The sequence below is a fragment of the Elgaria multicarinata genome, chromosome 3 (genome assembly GCF_023053635.1).
Source record: "Elgaria multicarinata webbii isolate HBS135686 ecotype San Diego chromosome 3, rElgMul1.1.pri, whole genome shotgun sequence".
Lineage (NCBI taxonomy): Eukaryota > Metazoa > Chordata > Lepidosauria > Squamata > Anguidae > Elgaria > Elgaria multicarinata.
The window spans coordinates 146,814,424-146,830,191 of NC_086173.1; the positions used below are offsets into that span (position 1 = coordinate 146,814,424).

General features: G+C 43.7%; 1 protein-coding gene across 1 annotated transcript; it reads right to left on the reverse strand.

The window, feature by feature from the left end:
• Nucleotides 1-714: 714 nt before the first annotated feature.
• On the reverse strand, nt 715-12,502 carry LOC134395966 (cholinesterase-like). Its single transcript, XM_063122255.1, has 5 exons — nt 12,414-12,502; nt 9,304-10,820; nt 4,797-4,951; nt 4,337-4,425; nt 715-979 (listed from the first exon to the last, which is right to left on the reverse strand). The coding sequence occupies exons 2-4, from the start codon at nt 10,794-10,796 to the stop codon at nt 4,355-4,357; spliced, it is 1,719 nt and encodes a 572-aa protein (XP_062978325.1). The 5' UTR covers nt 10,797-10,820; nt 12,414-12,502; the 3' UTR covers nt 715-979; nt 4,337-4,354.
• Between the last annotated feature and the right edge of the window lie 3,266 nt (nt 12,503-15,768).

Sequence of the window (15,768 nt, forward strand, 5' to 3'; positions counted from 1 at the left end):
ACAGAAACGTACTTATTAGAACAGGGGGTTCTAACTAGTTTTGCCATTACAGAATGTCAGCTATTTCTCACAGCCTTCTTGCTCATTCTCACCCCTCTCAACATCCTATCAAACTGAACCAAAAGTATCTAGTTTGAGGTTTGGAGCCAAAGGCTTCTGGAACAATAGAAGTTATTCTTCCACAAGACAGACAAGACCGAGGAGTAGTGAATCTGTGAAGCTTCCTTGTATGGTGACAGAGCGTTTTTCCATCCAGCCCAGTGGTTTCTATGCGGATTGGGCCCTTGTACCCATCCAGCCACCACCAACCCTGCCACCAGTGGGTCTCCATTCAACATTCCTCTTACCAGCCACCACCACACAGGTCATCCTGCAACCGCTAGTCATTTAACCCCCTCCTCTCCTGCACCTTCGCATGCAGCAGAATTGAGGTGGAATTAGTGGTAGGATGACAGGTTGGCGAGTGCATTGTGTGTTGCAACTGGGCATCAGACTTTGCAACGCCCGAATGAAAGGGGAAGGCAGATTACCCCAGGTTTCCTTTTCCATGTGGCATCAGATATGTTGTATCAGATCAGATCAGAAATGGGCTTTTTCCTACCTTTAGCACTGCAGCAACTAAACTGTCATTTATAAAGCCCAGTGCAGAATTAAGGGCTACGTTGCCAATGCGTAATTTCAATTTCTTTCATACCAAGAAACTTACACAAACAATTCCAAGCAAGGTTTATTAGATTTTTCTCAGTAAGTATCCAGACAGAAACAAACCCCTTCTCAAGACGGTAGAATTGTTACTTCATTATGGGTTCGACGGCAAAGATCATGAGCTCGTAAGCAGATAAATTCTTGATTTTAATTAGATTTTTCTTAATAAGCCAATGTCAACACAGGTAATGGATTCTCATCACTGAGCATGAGCATTTCTAAACAATTGCTTCCCATTCTCTTCCACGGCTTCTCTGAAATGTCTTGATGTGCTCTTGAGGGAACAATACAGAAATAAAATACATTAATCATGTTTGCTGAGGTGTTTTGTTAATATTCCGAAGTTTTTGTATGTTACAACCTTATCTGGTAGCCAGCCAATATCATTTCTAAAGGCTGGTGCTGCACATGGGGGTTACAAATGTGGAAGCTATTCTCCCTGCATTTCAACCTAACAGTGCAGAGATTGGCCCTGCTATGGCCAACAGGGACAGTTCCCAGTCCACACAAGGAGGCTCATCTATGGAACTGCAACTTCAAAACTTATTGACACCGCATGCAGATAGGAATAATTGCTAGGAGCCCTCACAATTAGACCATAAGATCTAGATTACAGCCTAACACTATATCCCACTCGGGTCGCCATCACCTACTATGGCTTTGGGGTTCAGGTTGGTCTGAATGACTATTGAGGCATCTCTTGTTGTCACCATACACCATGATGCCCACTGGCTTGCTTCCTTTTCCCATATGATAACCAGGTACTTTTCATCCGGGAAGCTATGAAATAAACTTTGTAGGTGCTAAAATTACACAAGGATAAGGGTATTCTTCGGAGAGATGACAAGGTGTATGTTTTAAAGACCTGGATCTACTACAGCACAGGTTGCACCAACAAACAGTTTTAGGTGTGGGCTGTGCAAACAAAGAGCAAGATAAAAAGAGGAGTGGAAATGTTGTGCTATTAAGCATACTCTGTCCATCCTTTTCTTCTTTCTACTTATAATTCCTGATTCTTTATCAATCTTATTACGGCTGCACTCTGCTTTGCTTAGGTCGTAGAAGCAGCATCAGAGCGGCCTGATTTGCCTCTGTTAAAGGCAGAGGTGGATCAGTTCGGGTGGGGCAGTGGAGCAACATGGAGCAGGTCGCTGATTTGCGGAGCGCTCCACCCGCCATTTTGTTTTTTTCCTCATAGGATTGCATTGGCCGAAAATACGCCTATAACTTCTTTGTTTTTAAAGCTAGATCCCTGAAATTTATTGTGTGTAGACATTGATGATTGGGGGTCATTTGTATCGATTTTCAGAAGTTTTTGTCATGCGGTTTGCTTGCTATAATTTTTATAGAATGGCTAAAATGGGAGGGGAGAAGTGCTTATTGACAGATTCAACACCCAATCGTGATAAGTGATCACCTGATGTGAAGCATCCTCCAATCCCAATGTTGGAGGGGGGAATAAGCAAAATGGGATACTTAGTAACTTGGGATACTACTAGTAACTTTGATTTCTTTGTCTTTTGATCGGACTTTTTTCATTGTTTTGCAGCAGTAGCCCCAGTAAACTCACACACACAACCTTAAATCATATACTAAGTAAAATAACAGAGAGGCAACACACCAGTGCAAGGTACCCACCATAACCTTAAGGAACAACTGAATAGATGTGGTGCAAGGGGATGATGTCCATATGGCATGTGGACATGCCCAGAGTACACTGCCCTGCCTTGGGGGGGTCATCAGAACCCTCCAAAGGGTAGCCAGTGGAGAAGCCAATGATTTGCATGAGTTTAAGTGTGATGTCGCTTCTCAAAGGCAGGTACCTAGACAGGACCGGCCAAATGATTGGTGACACAGTCCCCTATCCCACTGGGCACGTCCACTTTCCCCTTACTGGTAATAAAGTCAGACAAAGCCTTTTTTATTATTGTTGTTGTGATTATTACTAGATTCAGCAACACTGCTGCTTTTAATTCCATCCCTCCTGCGTTTATTTATTTATTTAATTTATTTATTTATATACCGCCCTATAGCCAAACCTCTCCTGGCTTTCCCTCTTCAGTGAAGTCAGGCAGGCTTTTATTGTGGTTCTATTGTTGTTGTGATTAGTAGTAGTAGTAGTAGTAGTAGTAGTAGTAGTAGTAATGCTATTTTTAATGTTACTATTATTGTTGTTGTTGTTGTTGTTGTTGTTTAATAATGGCTGTGATCACAGTGCAGTCAATCAACTCTGAAGCAAGGAAGACAAAGGTTTACTCTTATCCTCCTAGCCCCCTATTAGTTATGGGATGCAAAAGGCTTCTCTCTGTGCTGTTCCTGCCTCAGAGGACTGGTTTGCATTACTGGCTTTGAATGGCCTGGAAAGTGGAAACAATCCTTGGTTCACTTACTTGTGCCCCCAGAAACGTCTGCTGCATGTCTGCCCTCCCGCCCCTGCCTGGGTGCTGTCATTGTGGGGTATTGGGATCTGCTGGGACTTACTTCCCCATAGATCTATGACATAGTCATACATCGTGTGTGTGTGTGTGTGTGTGTGTGTGTGTGTGTGTGTGTGTGTGTGTTTAGCATCTCTCTACCTGCCTCTCTGCCCTCCTGGTGCCTGGGAGATGTAAATGGGCTGTGTGGGTCAACCCCACAAGCCTCTTGCATGCTTGCTCCCAGTGCTTCAGGCAGGGCATAGCCACCGCCTGCTGCCTCTCCTCTTCTGTGCCCACCTCACAGGGCTGGTTTTTGTGTGTCTTCTTGAAGTTCCTTGTTAATTTTTGAAGTGTTGAAGATTCTTATTTAGGTTTATCTTTAAATATTCCCCACAATTCAGGGCATGTTCAGATTTCCTTTGAAATGGCCATGAATAAGGGTCTATTTAGAAGCCCAGTTAGCTGTCTGCAGCTTACAAAATCCCTGAGATAGATGCATTTCTGAAAATGGGGTGGGGTGATATTTCAAATATTCCCTAAAATTCAGGAGATGCTCAGAGTTCCTTCAAAATGGGCAGGAACGTGGATACATTTAGAAGCTATCAGGGTGTCCATTTTGATGTTTCTAACTTGAAAAGCAACGGAGGTGTTTGCAGGTTTGTTGATTGAGGTTAGGGTTGAGGGTTAAAAAAAATTTAAAATCGTTAAAAATCAGGGGATGGTGAATTTCCTTCAAAATTGGCATGAATGAGGATACATTTATAAGCTCTCATGGTGGCCAGTTGCAAGTGTGTATCTGGAAAAATGACGGAGATAACTGCATTTCTGAAAAGGGGGGGGGGAAATCAAATATTCCCCAAAAATCAGGGGATGCTTGGATTCACTTCAAAATGGGCACGAAACAGGATCTATATAGAAGCTCTCATGGTGGTCATTTTGATGTTTCTAACTTTAAAACTAAAAAACTTATAGGTGTTTGACATTTTCAATGCAAGTCTATGGGAGGAAAACCCGGAGCTCCGACCCGGATCCGGAGCCTTGACACGGAGCGGAGCGGACCATCGGCAGACCAGCATGGGGTGGAGTGGACCCAATCCAGAAGTTGCAGATCAGGATCCAGAGCAGATCGGGGGGTCCGTGCACAGCCCTAATCCTTATGGCTGGGCATCAGCCTCAGCCCACAACCCAAACAAGACTTCTGCAGATCTACTGACCTTTCCTTGGGATTTCCGCTACTGAATACTGGATTCAAATTCCCCCTCCCCCTCCTTGCCTGGTGATTTGGGAACCTCTCCAGATTTGTCTGAGGAAGGAAGGATGAAAGGAAGCAGTTAAAGATGGCTGTCCTCATTACAACTTAATAACACGCATCGAATTTAAATCTGGAAGATGGATTTTGAGGGCTACAGCAGTTTTATAACAGTCTAACATCCATGGCTTCCCCTTCCGCCCCTGCCCCGCAAGAATTCCAGCAGTTGTATGAGGCTATTGTCCTCCTTTCCCCAACATACATGTGTGCACACATGAAAACTCCATGGGACTATGGCCCCTTCAGGAGAAGGAATCAATTTCAAACCAGCTTAATTCTCTAGTTTACAGATCGTTTCAGTTATCAGAAACATCTCATTCATGACACACAAACACACTTTCTGCAGGGCAAAAAGCTGAACTCACTTGGCTTTGCCAAATGCTCTTTCAGGAAGTCACAGTGTCGCAAAGGTGCTCTCTGTGTCACTGGCGATGGCTCGGTGTCAAGGTGGAAGAAGTTCGGCTGTGTGACGTTATAGAGCGGCCACTCTTCTCCACTGGCTCCTGAACCTGTGGGCTTCCTGTGAGGGAAGTAAAACTAGATGAATAATGGAGCAGGGAGTACGGTTGCACATGAGCATTGCAAGAAATGCAGTTTATTATTTCTCTATTCTAATACATCTATCCCACCACACTACGTGCATAAGGGTGCAGTCCTATGCACACATAGACAGGGAAAAGTCTGACAACTCCCAGCATTCCCCAGCCAGCATGTCTACTCAAAGAAAAGTTCCATACAGATTGATGGAACCAACTCCCAAATAAGTTGGCATGGGATTATTATTGATTGATTCATTTCATTTCATTTCTATACCTCCCCGCAGCCAAAGTTTTCTGGGCAATTCAAGGATTGCAGCCTTAGAAGCATATTAATGACAGCTACTATCCTATCCTAAAGCCACTCACTAGGCAGTAAGACCCAGTAAATGCAAGGGGACTTAGGTCTGAATCAACATGTGTTGACTTGCGCTCCACAGCATGCACCAGAAGCACTGAAATCCATACAATGAGAGAGTGATGTCCTGATTTTTACAATGGGGCTAATAGCCCTGAAAGGCAAAGATTTTCTCCCCAAAGCTCTGGTGAAATATGAACATCTTAAATATTAGCTTCATCCCACGTACCTGTTTCCCTCGAATTATCCCTACAGCGCTAAGCTGTCGGCATTGTTGTTGTTGTTGCTACCGGGCGGCAAGATCCTTTGCATTCCAGGAAGTGGGTTTAATTTATTTATTTATTTATTTGTTACATTTATATACTGCCCCATAGCCGAAGCTCTCTGGGCGGTTTACAAAAGTTAAAAACAGTAAACATTAAAAGTATACAAAATTTTAAAACATAAAAACAACAGTATAAAAACAACAGTATCCATTTAAAAACAACAGTTCTGGGTGTCCGTTAAAAAACAAACTTAGCTTTGTTAAATGGTGTTAAATGCCTGGGAGAAGGGGGGATGTAAAAAAATCGTCGAAAATCAACAGATGACCCAATCCGATTCAAATTTGGTATGCTTCAAGCTCTCCATAACATCTATTACTGTGCCAATTTTGAAGTCTTTATCTTTAAAGCTTATGCAGATATAAGCATTTGTTTAATTCATATCAAATCCTGCTCCTGCATCCCAGTGGCCACTCGGATGATACACTCGAAATCTAGTATCAAAATATGGCAAGTCTTTATTATTATTTATTTATTTATTTATTTATTTATTTATTTATTGCATTTTTATACCACCCAATAGCCGAAGCTCCCTGGGCGGTTCACAAAACGTTGGCTTTTACAGCACAATTAAAGCAGGATGCATGGGAGTACTTCACAATAAAAGCAGATTGTAAACTGGAAAACTTCGGAGTCCTTTGCATGCAATTCGCAGTGATTGCACAGTATAATGCTGGTGTGATAAAGCTCGAAGTCTCATGAAGACTAAGGGGGTTCTCTACATTAAGGAAAAATCCCGCAGTCTAACCAGACCTTTGTCTTCCAGAGTCTTTGCAGATTCACAAAGGACACAATATATGCCGTCCCACCCATCCTGCCTCTTGTTTTTTCACCCCAGTTCCTTTGTGGGCATTTTCCATACGTTTCATTTATACAGTCAGTAGATGGTGATATAAGATGTCTTTTTCAGAAAAACCCCTCTCTCATGTCAGTTTTGGGTGGGTCTTGTTTGTTACTGCTATTTCAGCCATTTTTAAAATGGTGGAATAAAAATGTAAAAAGACAAGAGAGGCACCAGGGGTTGATGACATCATGATTGCTTACTTCCATGAGTAAACAATCATAGATGCGTGATAAATGCATAATTAAAAAACACCCTATGAGAGATGAAGCCAGATGAGAATCAGGGTCAGAGGTATGCTTGTGTTTGCACTAGGGGTGTGCACAGACCCCCCGCTCCGCTTCACTTGCAGATCCGCCATTTTCCGGATCGGGCCGCTCCGCCCCGCCCCCGCCCCGCCCACTTCCGCTCCGCTCCGCCCGGAGCTCCGGATCCGGATCCGGAGCTCCGTTTCCCCCCCCCCCATAGGCTTGCATTGAAAGCTAAAAAAATATACAACTTTTTTTCTGTTCAAGTTAGAAACCTCATGTTTGGCACCATGACACCTCATGGGGATATACACACGCATGCCAAGTTTCAAAGCAATCCCATCATCCCCTGATTTTTGGCGAATTTTTGAAAATCGGGCACCCCACACACAACATCCCTGCGAGGTGGGCAGGGGAGGAGGGAGGGAAGGCAGGCAGGCATGCAGCTGGCATTTCTGGGGGCATAAGGAAGTGAGCCAAGGATAAGCCAGTAATGCATAGAAAATGGAATAAATCAATCAATAAACAAAGGAGGGGTGGAATTAAAAGCAGCAGTGTTGCTCAATAAACAACAAGAAGAACTTTTTTTAAAAGGCTATATCTGTCTTTTACCAGCAATAGGGGGACGTGCCCGGGGGAGGGGGAAGTAGCTGCCAGTTCAAGACACTGACAGCCACAGCTCTGAGAAGAAGTAAAACGCTCACTTCGACTCAGAACAGGCATTGCTCCACCACTGAAAAGTGACCATTCACTTCAACTCATGATAGGCATTGCTCCACCATTTTACTCTCTTTGGAAGGCTCTAATGGCCTTCCAGTGCAGGAGAGAGTGGGGGCACGTCCACGATGAGATGCCCTAGGGGAGCTCATCCCCTTGCACCACATCGATTCAGTTGTTCCCCAAGGTTAGGGTGGGGAGCAGTGCTGTGTTTCTATCTCTTATTCTTGGCTTAGTATATGATTTCAGGTTGTGTTTGTGCATTTGGTGGGGCTACTGTGTTAAAAAACACGGGGAAAAGCCCGTTCAGATGAAGAAAGAGAAGTTTCCCAGAATCCCAAGTTACCTGTTTTGCCTATGCCCTCCTCCAACTTTGGGATCATCATGACCGGGAGCTGACTCTGCCCCTCAGCCCTTTGAAAAAGGTATTTTTCCCGCCGATTTTTTAAAAACGTCTAGCCCGCGACCCGTACGATGCAGAAAGTTGAGAGTGGTCTCAAAATGACCCCCATCCACGACTCTCTGTGCACAAGACTTTTCAGAATGATAGCTTCAAAAACAACGTAGTTATGCGCGATTATTTGCCACAATGCAATCCTATGGCGAAATGTTTTCAAGATGGCGACCGGAGCGCTCCGCCTGAACTCGGAGCTCCGAAAAATGGGCGCTTCTCTTCGCCTTGCTTCTAGGGGGTCCGCGGTCCGCTCCTACTCCGCCTCTGGGTAAGGCGGAGCAGGCCAATTCGCTACTGCTTCTACGCTCCTAATCGGAGCGGAGCACATCCCTAGTTTGCACAATCTCTTGCATAAAGGTTTCATTCAAGGTCTCAGGACATTGAGGCACTTGTTCGAGTACAAGTTCTTGCATGATCTCTTGCAGAAGGTCACGCATTGTCTTCTGCTATACCCTTTGCACAACAGTTTACAGAGCAGTAAACTGCCCCCCAAAAAAATCTGCTTGTGAATTTCAGTGTTGAAACCCGCATCAGTAACATGCTGCAGGACTCAGATGGAATCATGAAACTATTGCCCAGTTTGAATGATACAACAACCCACAGTTAAGCAAACCATGGGTTGTTTGGAAGCAAGTGAATGCAGCATGTGAAGTTATCGTTGTGGGTTGGTGGGGGACAAATAACCCCGATTTGAACCATGGGTAAACCTTGGTTGGAACCAACTTTGGATTGTTCAGACAATTCTGGGTCCACACATCCCTTGGTTGTTTAGCACAGTGGTAGCAGGCTAGCATTCAAGAGTCAGCATGCTCGCTTGCTCATGCTCGTTCGGAACAACACTTTGGGGTTCTCTACACAAAGCTTTTCTTGTGTGCTCATGATATGTCACTCAAGGTTTTTTGTGGGTCCTTAATGTGACATTATCGACTTCTAAGGGCTCTCCTCTGCTTTCTGGCAATTATAGTGGTTTTAGTCATAAGGGGGGAAATGTAATAATAATTTTTTTTATTCCTGCTATATCACAGCACCATCTAATGGCTGTATAATGAAACATATTGAACTTGCAGAGAGAAAGAGAAACCCTAAAGAACGTATGTGTAAAAGAGTTGAACTTAATCACGCAAAGAATCCAGAAGCAGAAGCCCCGGTAAATGTGAGGGATAAAAGCTGTAAATGAGGTGTGGGTTGTTTATGACATGCAAACCATTTCATTGCCCATAATCAAATAACTGAAACTTCATCATTGATGCATTTTGCAAGGCACTGAGGGTTCTTTCCTATTCCAGAGATTATTCTCAGTGAAGCAAATGGTGTGCACTTTCTTCTGTTGATTAAACGGGTGGCCATTCCTTCTGTATAAAACACTATGCATACGAGGAAAAGTTAATGCCTTACCCAGTTCTGGAAAACTCTGCCCAGTAGTGCATCATCCTACGGCTCAGTGCAGCCTCGGCCTCTGTGTATGTTTGGTTGACACCCAACACTGACTCGAGGGTCCCAAAAACATAAGGTATCTCAGCACCATGGGGTGCCCCAATCCACTCAGGCCAAACAGAGCCAGAGGTGTGATGTCTGAAGGAGTAAAAGTACAGAGGATTCCCGGCTTCTCGGACTTTTGCAGCAAATTCAGCTGCTGGGCATACAAAGAAGTAATCACTAAAAGATTGTGACATGGCCCAACGGAACCGCCCTGGACCACTGTCTTCTTCACTGTACTTCAGTGCCACAGCCTGAACATCTTCTTCAGTTAGATTTTGCACCATCATCCCTGTGGCTTTCAAAAGCTGTTCCCAAGTAATTAGGCCATCATTGGCATGAGGGAAAAAATATGGCACAAAGGCAGACGCTTCATCGGAGGTGACACCAATGAGAACTGGTTTATGCTGAATTCTCCCAGCCTCCAGAAGCTTCTGTGGCTCGTCAGGCAAAAACTCATCATCTATTGTTGGCAAGAAGGGAACATCTAGAACCCTTTTTAGAATTAAAGATAACTCATACTGACTGAATTCCTTGGCATCTTTCTCTTGTAGGCAGCTCAAAAAAGCAGCATCACCGTCTTCTGCACATCCCAGCAGCTGGCCGAAAGCAAGGGATCTCTGCTTGGCCTCTTCAGGACTCCTCCAAGCCCAAACTGTATTGGGAGTTCCACTCTGCAGCACGGCTTTGGCAAAAAGATCCTGGCTACTTGGTGACAGGAGATGTAGACTCACAAAGACTGCCCCAGCATTATGGCCAAAAATGGTCACTCGAGTGGGATCTCCACCAAAGGCAGCTGCATTCTCCTGTACCCACTTCAGTGCTAGCTGTTGGTCCATGAAGCCCATGTTTCCTGGGGCAGCTGGTGGCAATGAGAGGAAGCCTAGAGCCCCCAGGCGGTAATTCAAAGAGATCACAACAAGACTCTCTTGTTCAGCTAAGAATGCTCCATTGTACATGTCCAGGGAAGCTGTGCCAGTGAGAAATCCTGACCCTCCATGTAACCAGGCAAGTACAGGAGTTGGTGAAGAAGGTCGTGGATGGGGCACCCAGACGTTGAGGAAGAGACAATCTTCTGAGAGTGGTCGATTTGCAGCCCATAGGTCTGCCTCAGTGAAGTTTGTAAAAATGAACTGGGGGCATGCGTTGCCAAAGCTGGTGGCCTCCAAGACCTGACTCCATGGTTGATGTGGAAGGGGCTTCTGGAAACGTAATTTCCCCACAGGGGGTTCAGCATAGGGGATGCCCAGATAGGCCATCACAGAGCCAGAGCCAGCCGGGACTTGCTTGCCTTTAATAGGGCCACTGCTGGTGATCACCACAGTATCATCTTCAGAGGCAGCATTGGAGGTCAGTGAAAACAGGAAGACAATGAAGAAGCACAAAACTGAAGAGAGGTGGAAACCAGGCATTGCGGAAGCTGTAAGGAGAAATACCTAGAGGAGGTCACAATAAATATATACAATAGGTTATTTCCGGGCTAACTCTGACCGGCTATTGCAAAGGATTAAATGTTTTTGATCAGGACAACATCTCTGGTCAGCTGACACCCTCTTCATGTTCAACACTGCTCTGTGATACATCTCTAAAGCTCCATCGAGCATGTTTAGTGGATCGTTAGCTATAATGCTCTGGTAGCTCCTCACTCAGTACACACACACACACACCGTCTCTGGCATTCAGCATCTCCTTGGAGTTTCCTTTGAGGAGGAATCCTTTCAAACCACCTCCCTGCATTCCATTAATGAGGGCATTGGGATGTCTCCACTTAACTTTGCCAGCAATATCCCTTACAGAATGCTCCAATTTTAATGGTTTTACATTGCCTTGATGTTCCACCCTAGACATTTTTATAACTTATTCCAAGTTCCACCTGATAAAGTATGAACAAAATTGCCTGGCAGAGCCATGGTATGGAAGCGATCTAGAAGATGTTCAGGCTGAAAGAATTATAAATATTATAATTATAAATATTTCAGAATTATCCAGAAGAATCAATACACAAAAATTATACGGCAGCATAAATTGTGTAAAAAGCAGACAGGTTAAGCAAAATGATTGTACATCACAGACATACCCTTTGTGTTCAGGTTCCTTGCTTCAGATCCCAATTAGCAAGTGAGAACGAAATCTCTTTAGTAGTGCCAAACATGTTTGATACGCTCTGTCACTAAGGCTGGGCACTACTGAACAGAATGTTCTGACTGGATATTTAGAAACACTTTATTTTTATTTTTTTCCTAATTTCAGTTTTCTTTTCTTTTTTTCTTTTCAACATTATAAACACACAGTCTTTACACCACATATAATACATACAAACAAAGGTACACACAACACAACTACACTAAAATACAATAAAAAACATTTAAGGATAAGGCTAAAGTATATTTTCAGCCCTCTTCATGACAGAAATGCTAACTAACTTCTTAATTACTATTACTATTAATTGTTGTAAACCGCCCAGAGAGCTTCGGCTGGGGGGCGGTATATAAATGTAATAAAATAAATAAATAAATAAATAAATAAATAAATAATACATTAATCAAATTCAATTCTTTCTTATGACTTATACATTGGATTCACAGAATCATACTCCATTTCTCTCTAATTCTTTAATTACAATTAATACTTCAATCACGTTTATTTCTTCTCTTTTCCCCCCTCCTCTTTTTCTTTCCCCATCTTAATACTAAAATCCACAAACAAATACATTATTTGTCTCTGTCTCTTGCAAATATTCTATCAAAGGTTTCCATTCCAACATAAACATAGTTGTTAATCCTTCTCTCTTTATCGCTGTGAGTTTTGCCATCTCTGCCAAATCTTCAACATCCATTCATTTGTTAAACATGTTCGATACACTCTGTCACTAAGGCTGGGCACTACTGAACAGCAAGGCCAGTGCCAGACTATTTTGCACCCTAGACAAGGCAAGCTACTTGCACACACACACACCCAAAATTGCCAACGTCGATTTTTAAGAACAGCTGTTTTGTAGAAAAAATAAAAAGCACAAAACTTGAACTTACGTTTTTTCTTAAAACAGCTAATTTGTATAAAACTGTGACCCTTAAAGGTCAGTACTGCACCCCTCTGATGTCTAAGCCCTAGGCGGCTGCCTCGTTGGCCTAATGGTAGAGCCAGCCCTGCTGAACAGAATATTCTAACTGGATATTTGGAAACACTTTATCTGAAAATTTGTCCGCTGTCCAGAATTTATGTGGGTTTTGGAATCAGTGCTTATTCTACAACAAACATGCAGTTCGTACTCAATGTGCTGCAGAGATCCAGATATCTATTTCATCACAATTCTTCCTCCATTTCAGGGAAATCTCGGTCTTCCCAGAACGAGCATTCTGTACACCCCCACAGTCAGTTATTGGGAACGTGGTAATGCAAATATCACTGCCACCTATTGGATAGTATCTGTAATATCATCACTGAAAATGGGGGTGAATTCCTTGTTCCCTACCTACGCTGTTCTATTTTCTTAACTTTTCATGGAGAAGCTGTGCACATCACCACCATACTGGGGAATGCTGGTACAAACCTTTATGAACCCCCTACTCGCCTCATTGGTAGAAATGCCCCACCACCAGCCCCCTTTAAAAAGTTTTGCTCTCTGAAATGGGCACAGTCTTCTCTTTCAGCAGCTAACAAATTATCCTCCTGAAGGAATGCTACCCTAGAGACAACTACTTCTGCTATCAGAACTCATCCAAAGTCCAAATAGAATAAAATAACAACAAATAGAATAAAATAACAACAGTTAATGCTGCAGGAGCCCTGCTTAGCATGATCAGATACAAAAGAGGGCAGGGCTCCTGCAGAACAGTTGCGATGAAGAGGGAATTTCACCTGGTGCTGCATGCATACAAACAACACCTGCTGAATTTCCCTTTTCTATACAACTGTTAAAGATACAGAAGCCCTGTCCTCCTTTTCATATGGTCACCCTACCCTAAACCCCAGAGCGATGGCACATAATTAGTGCCATCGACCATCCATAATTGGTGGTTGGTGAGACTTTGTGTCACACCCAACACACAAATCTTTTTTCTTTTCTTTTCTCCCCCCAATAGCTCCCCCCCCTCTCTCTCTCTCTGGAAGCTAAATCCAAGAAAATATAGAGATCCCTGGGTTCAGCTGTGACACGGGATGGAACTAACTTGTCGGTCTACATCTTCAAAGTCCTACAAAGATCTACAGCTGCAAGGGAAGGGCAGCTAAACCGGTGAAGTTTTCTCAGGACATCCTAGGCGGGCAGGTAGAAGGTGGGACCAGGAAGAGTCCACACTTGAATCCCATCCCTGCCCCAAAGATCACTTTCTCATTCTGAAAACCATGTGTATTTTTCCAAAACGTGGAGACTCTGATGGCCCACTCCTTAATAGAGATATCAAAGGGGGAGAGAAAATCCAGAGGAGACTGACATGCTCCCTGCAACGCTTCCAAATATCCAGGGAGCGCGAGAGTGTGTGTGTGTGTGTGTGTGTGTGTGTGTGTGTGTGTGTGTACTATTGGAAGGAGCAATGACCTCCTGGGGACTCTGTCCATGCCGTGGGGAGAGGGTCCTGTGTGTTGACAAGCTGTAACTCCATGTCAAGGCCAAAGAGATGGAGGTGGGGGGAAATCATGGGCTTTGCTTTGGAGAGCCACGAACTCTGCAATGCATCCCTGCAGCCTTGAAACGACAAGCCTCCCCGAGTGTTGATGACAGCAGCCTGGATTTCAAGGCAACTAAAAGCAGACAAGATGGGGGAGGAGCTGCTCTCCTGTGGGGTGTAGTGGTTAGAGTGTCGGACTGGGAGTCGGGAGATCTGGGTTCTAGTCACCACTTGGCCATGGAGCTCATGGGTGACCTTGAGCCAGTCACTGACTGTCAGTCAAATAAATAAATAAATCTGTGAAGCTACCTTATACAGTGTCAGAGAATTGTTCTATCCAGCCCAGTACTGTCTTTTTGACTGACAGCAGCTCTCTGGGGGTTTTCTCAGTCAAAAGTGGGTGTTTTCCAGATTGGCTACCTGTGACGTCATCATCTGAAGGACACTCGCACATTTGTAAGTGGGCAGTAGCAAGCGTGTGACAAAATGCTTGTCTGATGAACCTTTTAGATTTAAACCAGCATCTTGAATTGGGCTCAGAAAGATACAGGCTTCCAATGCAAGCAGGTCAAAATTGGTCTTATATGTTCACATTGGATTCACAGAATCATACTCCATTTCTCGCTAATTCTTTAATTACAATTAATACTTCAATCACGTTTATTTCTTCTCTTTTTCCCCCTCCTCTTTTTCTTTCCCCATCTTAATACTAAAATCCACAAACAAATACATCATTTTTCTCTGTCTCTAGCAAATATTCTATCAAAGGTTTCCATTCCAACATAAACATAGTTGTTAATCCTTCTCTCATTATCGCTGTGAGTTTTGCCATCTCTGCCAAATCTTCAACATCCATTCATCTGTTAAACATGTTCGATACACTCTGTCACTAAAGCTGGGCACTACTGGGCATTCTGGGAGTTGTAGTCCAACACATCTGGAGCGCCCCAGGTTGAGGAAGGCTGGTTTAAGGTGTCTTATGAACAGGGCCACTGAGAGCAACCTATTGATTCTGCTGTTTTCTTTGCAGCCATCCAGCCACTTTTCACACATGACCTTTTAAAAATGTAAACAACAATTGCAGTGGCAGCCTGTCCTGTGTGTTCTGGTAAAGTGTTATTGTGCCTTTTATTAGAAGCTTCCTCCTTGCATCTGCCTTTGCTTCCTATTCTGCACAATGCAACATTAACGTTGAATTGCCACTTAATTTATCAGTTCTTGTCCCTTCAGAGGTTTCCTCTCTTTTTCTTTACTTTTTCATTATGATATATCTAGGTGTATGTGTGTATGTGCCGGAGAGAGAGACTGTTGCTAATACTGAATCAGTAGCAAAAGCAATCTAACCAATGTCAGTTTCACATTTGCATTGCAAACTTATTTATGTCAGCCTTCCCCTCCTTGGTGCCCTTCAGATGTATTGGACTACCAACTCCTATATTCAACCAATGATGGGTGTTGTAGTCCATCTCATCTGAAGGGCACTAGGTTGGGAAAGGCTGATTTAGGCATCGAAACCTTGTGTGTGAAAATGCCTGCCTCCATCATTTCAGCCAGTAGAGATATTCAAGGGAGGAAAAGCTCTGTTCCTCCTCCTGTTTGTGGCTCGAACTCATGACCTGCAAAATCAAGACCAGATCAGGAAATGATAAGACTCCAGACAATCTCAAGGTTGCAGGCCTGCTTTATTTGCTTGCTGGTTTGAAAGCTGCAGTCCAAGGGCTTAAAACAGGTAAAGCTGTTGTTAACAATGATAAAGGTTGTATTTTTTTTTCCATGA

Coding starts and splice junctions, on each gene's coding strand:
- LOC134395966 (XM_063122255.1), bottom strand. CDS start 10,796: ATGCCTGGTTTCCACCTCTCTTCAGTTTTGTGCTTCTTCATTGTCTTC. Junction 4,952..9,303: donor GCAGAGTTTTCCAGAACTGG/GTAAGGCATTAA, acceptor CTTCCCTCACAG/GAAGCCCACAGGTTCAGGAG. Junction 4,426..4,796: donor AGAGCATTTGGCAAAGCCAA/GTGAGTTCAGCT, acceptor TTCCTTCCTCAG/ACAAATCTGGAGAGGTTCCC.